The 18110-nt window shown below is 35.2% G+C and overlaps 1 protein-coding gene across 1 annotated transcript in view; it reads right to left on the reverse strand.

Annotated features, from left to right (window-relative positions):
- Positions 1-18110, reverse strand: part of LOC142345124 (uncharacterized) — a 59142-nt gene that overhangs the window by 34755 nt on the left and 6277 nt on the right. The window contains exons 4-6 of the mRNA XM_075397211.1: positions 17927-18078; positions 16697-16790; positions 16589-16621 (exon numbers count right to left, since the gene is read on the reverse strand). Of these exons, the coding sequence (XP_075253326.1) occupies positions 16589-16621; positions 16697-16790; positions 17927-18078 (279 nt within the window). The remainder of the gene's footprint in view (positions 1-16588; positions 16622-16696; positions 16791-17926; positions 18079-18110) is intronic.

Raw genomic sequence — 18110 nt, forward strand, 5'->3', positions numbered from 1 at the left:
ATATTTTTGTATAAAATAAATTGAAAAACAAAACAAAAACTTTTTTTTCTTTTTATTGTCTTATAAACTAGCTTATGGATATTAGTACAAAGCACCTAAATGTAACCATTTTGTACGACGATAAAGTTGCAAAAGTTAAAAAGTACACATTAAATAACGATAAACAATCTCTGATTATTTATTATAAGTTTGTTAACGATCCGCGCCTACACTGTTTTATAACATATGCAAGTTCTAATCCTGATTTTTACAAAACTTTGAAGGCTTTGCACACGCCCAATAGTTATATTGAACTCTAGTTCACTAAACTTAACTTAATTTTGTAACTAATACTGTCTAAAATTACATCTTTTTTAGAGCAAAAGTTGAATTCAATGAATATTGACGCTAACTTCTTGAATATTATAATCAAACTTGGTCATAATACAGGCAAAGTTACTAGTTATAAATTAGATAAGAAAAAGCAATATATGTACATTTTCATTAATTTTGATAACATTCCAGGACTAGCTTGTTACATAACACATGCGGAAAACAACCCAAAGTTTAACCAAATTTTAGACGCACTTCGTACCCCAAATAGTGTTTTTGAGATAGGACCATTTGTTTAAGCAAATTGTCTGAATATTTTCTAAATTCTATAAAAAATTGTTTGACCTTTTCATAGCTTCAAATTCTTTTGATTAGACGTTTATATTGCTTCTTTCGTTTATAGTATCTTTTTCATATAAAAACTTAGTAATAATTCAACAAAAACCCTAAAACAAAAATGGCTAACATCGTAGCATACCCAGACATTTCTCTGGAAAAATTTACAGGCTTAGACCCAAGTGAGGACGTAGCAGATTTTCTAAGTCTAATAGAGAGAAAAATAGAGTTTTCTTTAGGAAATAGACCAGGACAAGGAGATGCACAAAATGCATATGACGCACGTAGAAAAGCATTATTTGGCTCAGTCTTAAGAGGACCAGCAGCCCAATGGTTCGATTCCTTGCCCGCAGCGGAACCATGGGATGATGTTAGGACAGGTTTCCTAAATAGATTCACAGACGAGAAAGACAAGTATAGAAAACGAATTGAGGTAGAAAACATTCGTAGACAACCAGATGAATTAATCAAAAGTTACGTACACAGACTAACAAAAGCAGTGGAAAAGGGATGGCCAGACCCATTCACTGATGCTCAAAGGCAAACTAAGTGTATGGAATTTTTTGTAAGAGGACTAACTCCTCCAGCACTTAAACAAAAAGCGCATCAATATTTGATAGAAACACCTAACGCAACATGGGAACAACTTAGAAATCAAGTTAGCACTAAAGACTTAAGTTTTGCAGTAAGTAGTGATTTCACAGGCACAGCATCTATCAGCATAGACAACAAAATGGAGATGGATGGTATAAAAGACCAGCTCCAGGAATTAGCAAGTTTAATGAAAAACAACAGAATTAGCGCAGCCTACAACCCAAACGAGCCTAGAAATAAACAAAATCACACACGATTTTGTAAATTTTGCAGAAAGTCAGGTCACACAATAGCATATTGCTATGCAAATAGAGACTTTAAAGAACAAAACAGACAGCAACCACAGCAAAGAGATAAGTTCAGAGATAACTATCAAAGCTATAGAGGACGTCGTCCAAGAGAAGATTGTTATGATAGAAATCAGAACAGCTACAGACAGGACACTAGACCACGTAACAGTTACTACAACCAAGATAACCGCAGACAATTTTCTCCTCATCCTAGATCTGAGAACAATAACTTCAGAAATCGCTCACAAAGCTTTGAGAATCGAGATCGACGCTATAATAGCAGATCCAACGATCATAGACCCCAGGACTATAGGAACTATTCCAGGGAACGACAATATGATCGAAACGATTCCCGAACAAGGTATCGTGAGTCAAGCAGTCCAAGACAGGATTATAGAAGAAGTAACAGTTCTAATCAGAATTCTAGAGATAACAGTAGAGACCGTAACTCAAACAGAGTTCAATTCAGAGAAAATAAAGTTAATGGATTCTTTGTCGACAATCAACAAGATGAAATTAATTTAAACTAGACGAGTCTCCGTACAAAAATAAAAAGACAAACATTTTTATTAACTTGTACATTCACGCCGTCGGAGACAGTAATAAACATAACGGTTTCGAATCGCAGTTTCTAGTTGACACAGGAGCAACGTGTTCCTTAATAAATTTTGACTTTCTACAAGAACTTAAGTCACTGATTGATGTTAAACTAATTGAGTCAAAACAGAAAACAATTGCAGTCAACGGTGAACGATTAAAATTGTTAGGCTACATTTATGTCCCCTTTTCATTTGACATTGAAGGCAAATATTACACAGATCTCAAAACATGGGTTTCAGAGAAAAACGGTTGCGAATTAAACATCCTAGGAATGGACTTTTTGAATTTTGCAACAAAATCAATTGAGTTCACAACTCCAAAAATGAACTTAAAAATTTATCCAAACGTCTCAATCACGCTCTCAAAATATCAAACAAAAAGTTATCCTTTTGTAAGTAAATTTGAAAAAGTTTTACTTAACAGACCTTTCGAACTAGCACCGAAAACTAGCAGAGTACTAACAATTACACCATCAAACCAATTTTTTAAACAAGGAACATCATTTATAATTGACAATCGACTCCAGGACAAAGGTATTTACACATACAACGTCTATTGTGTAAGAAAAGAAAAAGAGTTGCCAATAATGCTAAATAACCCTGGTGATCGTAAAGTAACAATAGATAAATGTTCAATAGGATACACTTTGGAAGAAATTTGTGAAAAAACACAAAAGTACACACTGATTGATAACGTCGCGTTCTTAGATGTCTTAACAGAAACTGAAACAGATTTCAATCACATCTTTCATGTGACTGAAAAAGTTGAAAACCCAATTCAGACTTTAGAAAATCCGAAATTAGACAAAACAGATATTAGACAAAAGTTGAAAAAAGCTCAGAAAAAGGTTCAAGAAAAAGAATTTGCAGACCACAATGAATTAGAAACAGATTTTAGTCAAGATCTAAAAGACTTAAAACCAAAAGCAACAATAGAAGGTGAAATTCGACCACAACAAATACCACCAGAAAAACTGGAAATGTTTAGTAAATCAGACCGTGAGTTTCTCAAAAAATTTGACTTCAGTCAATCTGACATTAATGATGCACAATTACTAGATCTCATGAAACTTCTTGCCAGATACAAGGACGTCTACTCTCAGCACAAATATGACGTTGGCAAAATAAAGCAAAAATTTCACGTAAAACTTCTACCAAATTCAACCTTGACTAAGCAGAGACCATCACGAGTGCCATTGCACCATCAGGAAAAACTTGAAATTTTGCTAGATCAGCTCTGTAAAGCAGGAATAATTCGAGAAATGGGAGACGACACCGAAATGGGATCGTCATTTATTAATCCCGTTATCATCCTTCCAAAGGGAAACATAGTGAAACTAGTAATAGACGCTAGGTATCTAAACTCAATAACAGACCAAAGTAAGTATTCATGGCCTCTAGAGCCAATAGGTTCTTTATTGACTAGACTAAACGGAAACTACTTCACTACAAGTGATTTATGTTCTGCATATAATCAAGTCCCTCTAACGGAGGAAACACAACAATTGACGAGTTTCGTAATAGGTTCAAAACAATACACGTTTCAACGTGGTTTTTACGGACTTTGCGGACTACCAAACTTTTTCAGTAGGATGATGACAATCCACTTTGCACCTTTAATAAAATCTAGACAAGCCGTAACTTATATTGATGACACAATCATGCAAGCTCAGACAGCTGAAGAGATGTACTCAATAATAAAAAAGTACCACCTCTTGCTACGCAAAGCAGGACTGAAAGCTCAGCCTGAGAAAACGAAATTCTTTTTGCGCAAAGTACAATTCTTAGGACATGTAGTAGGAAAAGACGGAATTCAAACAGTAAAAAAAGGGTTGAAGATCTGAAAGCCTTAAAGACACCTGAGAATAAGCGAGATGTAATGCGAGTCCTAGGTTGTTTAGGATTTTACAGCATGTACATAAAAAATCTGCATGTAGACAGTAAGCCATTTTACGATCTCATAAAAACTGAAACCACATTTCGATGGACAGATGAACACGAAAAGGTGTTCAGAGAAATTAAGGATCGTATAAGTGAAGATACAGTCTTAGCAATTCCTGACACCAGATACCCCTTCCATGTTCATGTAGATGCATCATCAATTGGTGTTGGTTCAATTTTAGTCCAAGAATTTCCTACCGGAAAACGGATAGTTTCGTTTAATTCTCGAATTTACACAAAAGATGAGCAAAAAATGAGTACAACAGCCAGAGAACTTTGCGGTGTAATTTCTGCTCTACAAACATATGAGCATTACATAATAGGTTCCCCACATCCAGTGTACCTCTACACAGACCACAAGCCCCTACTGTATCTTTGGGGACGCAGAGGAAAATTATCTCATCGATTTTTCCGCTATCAACTTGTCATTTCACAATTCCAAAACTTGAAAATAATCTGGACAGAAGGCAGAAACCTAGCCTTTCCAGACATTCTTAGTAGAAACGTCTCGATAAAAGAGTTAGACAAGTATCAACTGAAGCACAAAAAAATCCCGAAAGACATTAAATTTTATGACGAGTCAGGCAACGAAGAAAAATACTTCGTGTTGCATGACAATGAAAAAGGACAGAAAAACGATTGCTACCCCATTCTAAAGCAAACTTTTCAAGGTGTTCAAAAATTGAATTTTGAAAATGAACAATTTTTTCAGGCAAACTATAAACCCAGTGATCGAATTTGTTCAACTTCGGACATATCAGAATCCTTCTTGAAAGGAAATGCAATAAATCACTATCGTGGAAAATTCCCACTAAAAGAGCCAATCCTAAGCGAACAAGACGACAGTGAAAACTACTACTCTGACTTGTCTTTAGAATTTGATGATAATTTAGAAAAAGAAAAAGAGCAATTTGAAAAAATTTCTACAACAGAAGACGACCCTTTGCTAAATTCTGTTGAATTGTCAGATTTAGAAATAGATGACATGAGTCTTGAGCAAGAGATTGAAGCAAGCAAAGCAAACTTTGATAGAATAGCAAGTGTTCGACTAGCAAAACCAATTTGTGAAAATAACGAAATTTCAGATGGAAAAGAGCTCATTGAGAAATTATCTAGTTTTGCTAAGGATATTGACTTGAACATAACAGCAATAAGCCAGGAACAATTCAAAGACCCAGTTATTCAGACTGTAAGACAACTTTTTGAATCAGGAAACAAAGATGAGAAAAATGTAAAATTCCGACAATCAAAAGCCATGAAAACGTACTTGAATAATTTCGAAAATCTTTGCCTAATTGGAAACATTTTATGTATTAAACAACCAACTGAAGATCCAAATATTCAAAACATCAAAATATGCGCACCATTATCCCTCTTCTTAAAAATTTTTGAATTAGCTCATCAAGATTCGCTTTCTGGACACTCTGGAAAAGATAAAACATTGTCAAGCATAAAACGCTTTTTCTATTGGCCAGGTTTATATAAATGGGTTTCTCACTTAATAGCGAATTGTTTAGACTGTCAAAAAAATAAACAAAAACGCAAAAGACTTAAACGAAGCACCACTTGAAAAATGGACAGAAACTGTACCTTTCCCCTTCCACACGGTACATATAGATCACAAAGGTCCAATAAATCCACCATCGAACGGAAATAAACATTGCTTAGTAGTAATTGATTCCTTTTCTCGTTACATCCAAGTTTACCCAGTTCCATCAACATCAGCAAGTGAAACAATATCAGCACTTGAGAAATTTTTTCTTACTTTTGGTATACCACAAAAACTTGTGTATGATAAAGGATCAGCCTTTATGAACGAGGAGTTCACAAGTTGGACTCATGAACTTGGAATTACGCATGCTCCTAGAACAGCATACTCTCCCTGGACCAACGGAAAAGTTGAGATCCAAAACAAACACCTTGGCACACATTTCCGAATCTTTTTTGAACAAGCTAATCGTAATTGGAGTGACTTAGCACCAAAGTTCGCGTTTGCTCATAACACAACAGCAAACACTAGTACAGGATTAACACCCTACGAAATCATTTTTGGCCAAAAGCCCCAAATTCCCCTTTCTCTGAAATTAGGATTATTAAGGTCTTCCGATTTAACTTGTAATTCAGAATTTTGCAAAGATTTACCACTCCACAAGCATTCAGAACAAAGTAGCAACAACGATCAAATAGATAAACTACTAAAGCCAAAACTAAGTAGTTCATTGCTTGCTCGTGAAAATCAATTCAAGCAAATTTAAAAAACTGCATACAACAGAAGCCTAGAAGTTAACACCAAAGCACATCAAAACAGAAACAAACATAAACTAGGTAAGCCTTTAGATGTAGGACAACTAGTGTTAATGGAAAACCACTCATTCGAGGACGGAAAATCCAAAAAGTTACATGAACTAAGATCAGGACCGTATGAAGTCACAAAAAAATTGACAAATGTAAATTACGAAATAGAACTTGTTTCAAACAAAACTGTCAAAAAAGTTGCCCATAGAAACCATCTAATTGAGTACTTCCCAATCGAAAACGCAATTTCAGAATTAGTTGTTGACTATGGTTTAAGGAATGAAAACTTCCAACCATTCTACAAAAATTTAATGAATAAACAAGTTGAAAAACTTAATAAGCCAGTGGATAAATTTTCCTTTCAACAACCCTATACTGAAACTGAATTTCTCCCAGTAGACAATTTTACAAGTAATTCGGATAACATACAAAATGAAAATAATCATGAAAAAACATTTGAAGATAACAATACCACAATAACAAAACCTGATTCAGGATTTCAAGAAGGTTTTTCAACTACGTTTGTAGATAACACACAAACACCTGATAACCGTAGTCGTAGTAGAAATAGAAGTTCTACCCCATATCCCGAAACACGTATTCGTTTTGCAGATCCACCTGACATTAGAGTCAGCCCTGTTAGAACCCAAACCCGTGTACAATCACCCGAGGCAAACCCAACTCCCTCGGATGATCAACGTTCATCTCGACTCGATCGTCGAATTTCGGGACGATTGAAAAAACTTACTACTCGCTATCAAGCGGGATTTACTTAAATCTTACCTTATATATTTTTTTTAAAGGTTCAAATCATCGGAAAATTAACTTCCGAGACCTTTTCTCCTACTTCTTCCAGACTTACTCCTAGCTTTCTGAGACTAAAAAAAAAACCAAAAACTCAGTCAATCACTAATAAAATAAAGTTATTATGAAAAACAATAACTTCCTTTATAAATATTTAACTGTTTTGTTTGTCTTTACTGTTGTATCTTTTTGTAGACCCTCAGTTAGAAATGAGTTGGATGACATCTCCCCTACGTTAAAAGTTGTTCATTATGACTGTTCAAAAATGAAAGAAAGCAAAATGTATGCTTTAAATCAAGTAGCCCAATGCAACATTAAACCGGAAAATATTAAAGTTGCACCTGCAACGGTGACACTGTATCAAAGATCATACAGAACAAAAGTAGAGGCAGTGATGTGTCGAGTAAAATCGCAAGCTTTAAGATGGCACTGTGGATTTTTATCGCACTCTTCCTTAGCATATGACCAAATTTCTCTTACAACTGACGTCATAGTAACGCCAGAAGAACGCAGACGTGCAAACAAAACAGGAAAAATTGCAATAACAGAGTACGATAGAACTTATAAGTTAGACATTTCAAATGAAGTTTTAAAACATCAATACACACACGGTGGTCTAAATGAGGACGACTACTTGAAGATAACACAGATTGCTCTGCGTCAGGAGAAGTGAAACTTTTTTCCTTTGAAACACAAATGCAAAGAGTTGAACTCGAAGTTGATCAGGAAACAAAATCAGTTTTTACCCCATTAGGATTAAAACTTCCATGCGAACTAAAGGAAGGAGGTTGTGAAACAACATCACTAGACCCCTTCGCTTACTCATGGGATGTGCCAGAAAATTGCATTGTTACAAAACTTTTCACTCAAGTCGCAAAAATGATAAAGTTCACAAACGAACCAGATCCACCACAATACTACATCATAAGTACGCACGACATGCAAAATGATGTTTATCGTTTGCAAAACAACATGAAAATAGACCACACGCGAGACATAAAACTGAGGATAAATAACGAACGAACTTATATTTGTGGAAAGCCTACTCCTTTGTTTATTACAAACTTTGATGATTTATTTGTTTCCTTCACAGGCGGATTTGATATGAATACGGGAAAAACCGTAATTTCGAAAAATAGTGTTAATTATTACAAAATGCAAGTCGGCACCGACAACAAAATCAGGGTGAACGGTTTTTACGAGACACCTAAAAACGAGCTAGTTGGTAGCCAACATTTTGGAAATCATAAAAAAATTCTTGAAAACGTTGGAAAAGACACTATCGATTATGATGCTCATATGCGTATGAAAATTAATTTCATGATGTATAAGGTCTATCGTGATTTGGAACAGTCTGATTTCATTATTTTACAAAATATGTGCGAGCTCAGACGCACTCAAATCCAAATGATCAATGCATTGTCTTACGAAAACAATAGATTGGCCGGATATATGTTAACCGGAAATCGTTCAATGTTTTTAGAAATTGAAGGTGTTATAGGTTTTCTATATCCGTGTTCAAAGAAAATTTCACCGCTTAAAGTACTTGATCGCTGTTACGACCGTATTCCGATCTTTTATGACGGAAAAACTATGTTTGTTAATCCTATTACGCGCTAAACATTTCCATTTGCAAATGAAATAGACTGTACAGATACTTTCAAAAATTTGTTTCAACTTGATTTAGATAATAATAATTCTTGGTATCAGTTGATGCCGGCGCCAGTTCCTTTTAAACCGCCCGCTGTTTTTGCTCCACAACAAATTGGTTATATTCAAAAAATCCCAGACTATGATTCTCGTCGTGCAGCTATTTACACTGTAAACCAGTTGAAAGATTTTTGGAGAACAATTTTACACAAATCTGCATCTAATTCAGTTTTGAAAAAGATTTCTCGAACAGTGCTTCAAAACGCACATGTAGACAATAGTCAACGCGATATCTATCGCGCCGCAGGCCTCAATAATCGACTATACTTAGATTCAATGTTGTCACCATCTTTTTTCCTTGATCACTTTAAGAGTACTTTTGGAGAAATTGGCTATTACATAGAAAGAGCCGGAATTTTATTTGCATGTTTCATGTTGATCAAGTTCTTGATCGATGTCGTAATTTTTATTTTAAGAGCTTTCGAGATACAAAAACTGTCGAAAAACACTATTGGTTTTTGGAAAACATTACTAGGAGCCTCGTACAATTTGTTTCTACTTTCCATTGTAACATCAATTTATCAAACACCTAAAGATGATGAAAACTCTGATAACAATACAAGCAATGAACCAAACAGAAGTCGAAACCTCAAGCATACACCAGATAATAACATCTATCACGACAACAGTCAAATTGAATTGTCACCACTGACTGCCCCTGAAGTGGCATCACCTCTTATGCCAGAAATACCACATCTTTACCCTAAAGTTCCTACTGAGCAAGAAGTAAATGCAATTGCTCCCCCATAATTCAGTCATCCAATTTGTCTTTTTATACTTAATTTATCACACTTAATCAACTCTTAATAGTCTAACTTAACTGTTTCAGCATTATGAATTGAGATGCAAAACTTTAATGATCTTTTTGTATCCGAGTACCCTAAAGGTTTTTTTTATTAAGTTTCACGAATTTTATGGACATATATATTACTCTTTTACACCTGCTTATGAAAATTTAGTGCATTTAAAAGTTAGCGCACCAAAATTTTCTGACTTAGTAGACATATTAATTTATTCAGACCACGAAAAATTTTATACTCTTAAGGAATTTTTACTTGATTGTGAATATGGTCTACTCGATTTAGGAAGCAACATCCACTTTCTTCTATAAAATAAGGCACCCCGATCCTCAGTAGTCCCTTCGGGAACTGATTAATTTATTGTCTATTTTATACGTTTTAACAAATTTTGCCTTATTTCTTAAACGTTTCAGAGATTCAAACGTATTCACAAGTACATTGCAAACACTTCGGAATCTATCAGCACGAAATTATCGTTTTGGAATGTACTTTTACTATCAAGGCAGTTTAGTAAGACCTTATCAGATTAATCGATCTTTTACTATCCATTTTCCCTATCAAGTAACCCCCACTCTAGAAGTTTTGTTTGATTTTGTAGACTCTTGGGACGAAGGTTCGATAACAATACCAGCTTTTTCCCCCTATTGGAACTTTTTTTGATGCTTTCAGAGCAAAATTTAGATGAGATCCCCATTGATATCTCCAACTGGTAATGATTAACATACAGAATAGATCCCTTACCCTTAAATTAAATAACATAAAATATATTATCCTTGGATTATCCACCACCCATTACTCCTTCATAATTTACATTCGACAACCCCACAGTATTTTAAATCACTATATAAATTTAAAAATTAGTCACCCCCAGATACTCGAAATAGCCCTATTCTTATCTTTTTATTCAAACGCTGAATTAACAATTAAGTACCCTCTTTGCTTATTTTAAATCATGTTTTTCCTTTTAAACCAAGAATTAGTTGAAATTTGTAGTTTCGTGAAAACCTTCGAAACTGAACCTTCCCTTCAAGCATTTATTTTAGTAAACCTGAAGAACGTCACAACCCAGAAAAAATCAACCCTCTCAGTCTACCCCACTTCAGTTTACTGGAACTATTTCCTTTACCTACTCGAAAACGAATCCAAATGTGCTAGAAATATCTCAACAGAAACCAATAAAATAATTTAATTATGATCTTTCACCTAAACCAGCATTTAGTCAGAATAACTGACATTAAACGTTCCTTTATAGAGACTGACAACTATACCTCCCCTTCCTTAATAATTTTTTATGTTAATATTGATACCCAACAAAGTTTAACGAAAATCCTAACCCCTCTTTCACCCCATTGGAATTTCTTTTTGAAAATCGAAAAATCGCTCTTATTGAAATTAGATCAATTAAATCCCCCAAACAACTTCAATAACGAAACTATTTATCCATCTCGAGATTTTTGAAATGGGAAATTGTTTATCCTTTCGAATAGTTTTTCCCCTCCAGAACTCATCACGCCCCCCCCATTGTCGAATATCGTGATGAATGTCCCATTTGTTTAAGAATTACTTCATGCTGGAAAAAATTGCACCCTTCCGACGGAGACCAACCCCCTCACCTAGTTTGCACTGATTGCAGAACTAACTTACTAAAACACTCCTCCCAACCAAACTGCCCCCTTTGCCTCCGCCACATTTATACGATATCCCTTAGTTTTTATTATCGATGTTTTTGCTGCAACCAAATAAAGAAATGTGTCACCTCCTCCACTCACCCGCACATAAAATGTCACCAGAACCTTGGACATTTTGTGTGTAATCCCTGTGCCCAAGAGAAACAAAATTGCCCCATTTGTTTGAAGAAGATCAACCCCCACGACGTTTGGTCGGAAAATTCCTAAACAATGCACCCCATTCAATTCCCAATTCTTATTCTTCTCTCCTTCGTCATCACCCTCTCTGTTGGCCTCCTCATAGAAGTCCTCCTCCTCCTCCTCATCTAACGACCCTTCATCACTAGCAGGTATATACTGCAACACAAAGAAAAACCCAGCTGCGCGGGTCGTCGCACGGAGGGAAGCCACGAGGTCCGAAACCCGATTTAGTCAGTTAAATCTGACACAATCTGATTCAAAGCTTTAAACAAATAATTTTTTGGTTAATAGGATAATCCGATTTTCAAAACGGAGATTGTTTTCCACATTTCAATTCCTTCAATTTTTTCTTTTCCTTCTTTCCACCCCGATGGGAGCTTCGCAAAAATTGATTCTGCACGTAATGTGTGATTGTATTCCTGTACTCTAAGAGTATGATTTTGTTGGTACGTTAGAAAGTACGATTGTTTTCTTTTCAGCACAGCTAAATTTCGTTTTAACCTTTCTTTGTAAATGTATTTTTATTTATGTTTGACAAGATGTCGAAAAGATCCTACCAAATCACAACCCCCACACTGCCAGTGGAGCAGTATGACCCCATCACAAACTGGATGAGTGATCTTCCACCTCTAGCAAAGAAGCCTAGAGCAATCCATCCGCGTCAACGTGGTCATTTCAACAAACAACAACAACAACATAAACAACAACATCAACACCAACATCAACAACAATACCGACAACAGCATGAGCCCCATCAACATCAACAAACCACAGTTGGACATAAAAGCAACTCTTATCAAGCACCTCTTCAGCCTATTCACAGTTCCATAGACGACGGACTGCCCAAGGGAAGAGATTTTCCTTTGAAGGAAGAGAGGCTGGAGCACCAACGGATGAGAGAGATGCATCCGTTAGACAATAATCCGAAATTCGTTAAGTCGTTGGATTATTCCCTCACAATGGACTGTAACCAATGGTGCCTGTCAGAGGAAACAGTGATTAAAAATAAAGTTACCGGCCAGACGATCACTGTTCCCACCGACACCCTACCGGTGATCCCTGACTTTTCGTTGGTACCAGCAGTGAACCTGTGGAGACTTCGCTCCAGAAATGCCAACGAAAGGTCTTATGAAGTAGCTCACAAGACGCTAGGCTGTAGGATTCACGTCCCTTTTTCAAACCTTACAGCCTTCCCAGAAAACACTGCAAATATGGCCGAAACAATTTCCACTACAGATTTAGTGGTTGAGAACTCCACATTCCGGAGACAACTCTGGGAGTCGGAGAATGCACTGGCAGACCTTCAGAGCCAACTGAGCACTCTCCAAATTTCCGCAAAAACAACCAACAACGAGAAAGAATTAATGAGAAAAAAGTTGGTTGTTTGCTCGAAAACCTTGGAAATTAGAGATACCCAGCTGAAGACTCTAATCAAGAAGTCAAATGAGCTCATTGAAGCCAATCAAAGCCTTGCAAAAGAATTGAAACCGCTAAAATTTATAAAGAACAATTAACATTGATTTCTGATTTTGTAAACTTCCTTTCACATTAATATTTGAAGACTCATTTTCGTCTTTGCTGTACTTGTAACCAACCAACTCTTTCACTATTACTTTGTTTATGTGTCTCATGAAATTTTCCATTTAAAGGCTACTAATTTTGTCGCACAGTATCATTGCTGTCCATTGATCTTAATAGTCTTAACTTTTGTAAACTTCTCCAACGAGCATATATTCTAGTATTTCTACTCTTAATCACCAACCGGTTCTTAAATCTTATTAGTCTCATAACTGGTGTATTTGCTATCCAGTCTCTATTTGTAAACTAATATGTAAACTGCAAATTTGTTTAAAATTTTATACCTAGTAACCCTCATCAGTATCTCTAAGTTGTAAACTTTTAACGTGTTTTTATTTTAATATGTTGCTTTCTACTTTGCAACTTCTTGTAAAAACTATCATTGTTCCTTAATACTCTTAATGTAAACTTTGTACGATAGAGCACAATTTTTCTCTTCTTTAAACCGGGGTGAGCTGTAGTATTGCTAATTGGATAATTGCCGCCGCTATTACCGATACTACAGAGAGTATAATTATTTAACCGTCGACTTTGTGAACACTTTAGACTTAGTCTAAACTGACGGAATATTAAGAGAGAGCTATGCTGCGTACATTGCGTTGAGTGAATGAATACATTATTCATAGCCAAATACTGCTGTGTATTATTTAATACACTATGGAGCAGGCCATACCGGCTGATTCACTGCCGCTATTAATACGCGTACTAAGTGAAGGATACTGAAGCTATCCAGGCCGTTCTTCAGCAGCAAGCCTGAAACGAATATATGACTAAAGACGAGTAATAGTCGGCTCCACGAATGACCTAGGAATTGATTCGGAGCTAGTCATAAGTCTTGTGATTTTTTAGTCGTGTTGAATCATGTATAAACACGCACGAGCCTAGAGCTTGCTGCTGAAGGAAATCAGTTCTCCAACTCAACCAGCGCAACTTAAGCCGCTTGAATTTCACCAAAAAATTTTTTCTCTCTCTTCCTCACTCTGCTCTAAGAGCGAAATATCTACTCCTCAACTAAGAGGGAAATATCAGCAGCGATTGTAAGTCTGCCAATTTTATAGCAAAAATAGAGTTAGAGTAATGTTCACATCCAGCAGTAAGATGGATTCAATTTATTGATTAAGATTAGATATCCCACCGTATTTTCGAGTAAGATTTACCCCCTAATTGTGCTCTATCCTTTCTGTCTTTTCACTAATTATCTTTGTATCTAATCAATTTTATTTTCTAGCAAATAACACATAGATTTGGAAATCAGCAAAGAACATTGTGAGCATATACTGAGACTTATTCTAGCACGTAATTAAGGTCGCTACAATAGAATAGGTTTAGCTCTAGTGTGGTAATTAAGATCAAGCGAATAAAATACCTACCACATCAGAGTTAAAAGCACAAACATAACAGGATACATTGGAATGACACATGAACATAAATTTTTCAACGCAAATTTGCAATTTAAAATTTAAACGTGGCTATTTACAAATTTTCGGAAAAACACTTTCCAAGAGTGACAAGTTTGAATAAAAAAGTAAAAGTGGGGGAAAATCATTCATCTATGATTTCAAAAAAATGATAACAACTGTAAATGGCATAGCTCTCAAAATCTTAAAAAGCAACTTTTATAAATTTTATTCCTTAGATTATGGACAAGCCCGCGTCGTTCCAAATGACTTAAAAAATCTCCTCAAATCAACTTTCATGATCATTCGGGCTCCTATTTTAACTAACTATTTTATCGAGCTAGACAATTTTTGGTGTATAAAGTTGTAGTGGCGTTTTCACTCCTGGAGAAAGAAACAGAAGACTGAACGAAGCAAGCAGCAAATAAGAGAAGTTGCTCACAATTGAAAATTTTATGGAGCTTACATTGCGTTGGAGGGAGTAGTATATCAGCTTGCAAATTCGAGGGGAAAAACTTTTTTTTTCAAGTTCATCTTGTCGACTATCTATTGTCGTAGAAACTCTTTAGGTCATATTATTAGACATAGTTATAAATACAACTATAGTTACTCTTAAAGCCATACTCACTTTTTAAAAAGGAACTAAAAGCACGGAACTCAACAATGGCCACAGACTACGGTTTTTCATCATGAATCGGAGCAAAACTACATCAAAAATAAGCCGATTTGACTCGTAAATAACAAGATACTTTGTCTCCTTTTAAAATTACTCTTGAGAAATGAATTTTATACTGTGTCTTGTAGGTACATTTTACTAACACTGATCTTCAAATGTGACTGTTCTAGCTTCTGGTATGATAATTTTGCAACAAATACGAAAAAAAAACACTATAATTTTAACTTAAAACAGTTTTGTATGAACAACTCTTGGACAAAAATCTCTGCCGTTGATTCGTTTCCCCATCAAATTGAACTGGTCTTGGAATACGATTCCAGGCAGCAAACCTAGTGCATTTTGGCATTGATAGATTGAACTTTATAGCAAACATCAATAATCCTTCTTTGTAGTGCAACGTTCAAAATAAATCGGATATGCAGTTACAACAAAATAATTACAAAACACAATTTCGAACACAGATTTTGAACCACTTTTGAGCCCAATTGGGCTGTGTAAAACTTTACTTGTCATAATTGGGAGTGCAACCATCACAATGAGCAAGCTTCTCAATTAAAATTCAGTTTTTTTAGCTTGCTTTTGATGAGGAGTTAATTCGAGGTGACAATTAAATCGAAAGACAAGTTAATCACAGTATAAGTTATTTCCCCTAATTCTATCAAATCAAGTTTTTAAAGTTATAATTTAGGTTTATTTTTGTTTCCTTCGCATTAACTTTTTTTTGAAATCTAACTTAAGTTTGTATATTCTGGTTTTTGAAAATTTGGTCAGCTTTAAAAATGAAACAATTGCATTCTATTTTGTTTCATTCTGTCATATTGCTAATTGAAGTGCACTTTTCTCTACTTTCAACATTTTCAAAAAAAATGTTATTTTATACATTGGATATTTTAGACATATAAACAGATTTATATGATACCTAATCTAATCTCATTTTTTTCCAGTTTTATTTGCAATATCATACTCAGACTTAGTAGGGATCCTTCTCTGGTTTTGAAATTTATGTACTAATTTTGTTTTACTCGGTGGTTTTCCTTTCTTAGAAAAGACTGTGATGAACTATTGAATAATTGTTTTTGTTGAAGTCGATGAACAGAATCGTCCATTGAGAATTGGTTTATTTCATTCCTCTTACCGTCCTAAGCAAAAGTTTGAAAAAAGTGAAATACATATGCTGACAACAAATTAGTTTATAGGGAGAACTTTGATAATCTATATTACAGACGGATCGCCGGGAGGTGTGGGCAAAAATGTTGATGTGGGCTAGTGATAACTGAACACTACTAAGCCCAAACAAAAATTGACGATTTTTCCAATTGCTGTCAAAAAATTTCTGCTAGCTTTATAAAAAAAGAATGGTGAACAGAATTATCCCTGAAGGCACTTACCACACAGAATCAGCGTCTACCCAGACTTCATATCTGAAACGAAAATGAAAAATTTTGATGATAATTGAGTTTCCTCTGTAGCTGTTCAGTTATCTTGTTACAGCGTACCCTGTGTAGAAGCCGGTGCTTGGTTGGTCGAATTTGACGTTGAACCCGTAGAAGTATCTAGTCACCGAATAAAGGTTTGTAGGAACATCAGGCTCTAAAATAAATAAAGATGTGTTGTAAAAAAGAAAAGACGCTTATCCATTGGCAAAATTGTTTTCATAAGCTTATCTTGTGAAAACTGGCATCTTTTACCTCTTGACCTTGTTACTAACTCCTAACTCAAAGCGTTAGAAACTGCTCGATTATTTTTATTGTTGTTAATATATTAATATAAATTGCATTAATTATAAAACATTTAATCAGTTTTTGTTTTCAATTTAGAATGCGAAATGGTTGCCACTTGCCTCTATGTTATCAAACTCTCATTTTTTTCTGCACTGATGCCGGCTTTTATAGCCCGACGAAAGGTAATATGTGCTATTAAGTATGTGGTATCGTTAGATTATAGCCTCGGAAACTGGGATATTCATATTCAACACTGGAATGGGCTTTCGGAAACGGGTCTATTATTCGGAAACGGGTCTATTATTCGGAAACGGGTCTATTATTCGGAAACGGGTATATCAGCATGAAACTCATTTGAGAACCATCTTATTGCAAAATTCTTACAGCTTCCAGAAACGTATCTTTTCCTTTTTAGCACAATGAAAGAATATCGATTGTTTTCAACAATTTACGGCAAATAACGTGGACTATTTGGCCCAGTTCAATTCCACAAAACCTATCTTAATACAAACTTTAAAAAGGCATAATAGTGTGGGATCTGACGAGAAAGAAACGATTAAACTATTTGCTGGTTATACAATTTTTTTCCTTCCCTAGTTCCAATCCAAGTTCAAGTTTGCAAAAATTTCAAAATTGATTGAGAAACTTTGGAAAATAATGTATTATATTTGCAAATATTTGCAAACTAGTTTCGCAATTTTTTGGAAAATTTCATATTAAATTGCGAACAATGTCATAACTTTGCCATTAATTCGCAACAAAATTGCAACTCTCAAATCATTGGTTGCGAATTAATGGCAAAGTTATGACATTGTCCGCAATTTAATATGAAATTTTCCAAAAATTTGCAAAACTAGTTTGCAAATATTTGCAAATATTATTTTTCTAAATCAATTTTGAAGTTTTTAATTCGCTTCAAATTAACGCTTTATTAATTAAAGGTTGGTGGCTCGCCAAGCTCATCCAAAAACATTAGACGGGGCAACTTATTGGACTTATACTAACTTGTACACCATTTGAGGTTTTCACTCTGGGCACTCCATCCATATTTGGTGCCTATGACGTAGAAAGTGTATGATTGGCCAGGGGTCAAGTCAGTGACCTCTACTGGCCACACTGAAGGTGAAGGACTCACTTCAGCACCGTCCACGAACAACCTGCGAAAGGAAAATTTCGCCTCACTTCGCCT

The sequence above is a fragment of the Convolutriloba macropyga genome, chromosome 8 (assembly GCF_964194025.1).
Source record: "Convolutriloba macropyga chromosome 8, txConMacr16.3, whole genome shotgun sequence".
Lineage (NCBI taxonomy): Eukaryota > Metazoa > Xenacoelomorpha > Acoela > Convolutidae > Convolutriloba > Convolutriloba macropyga.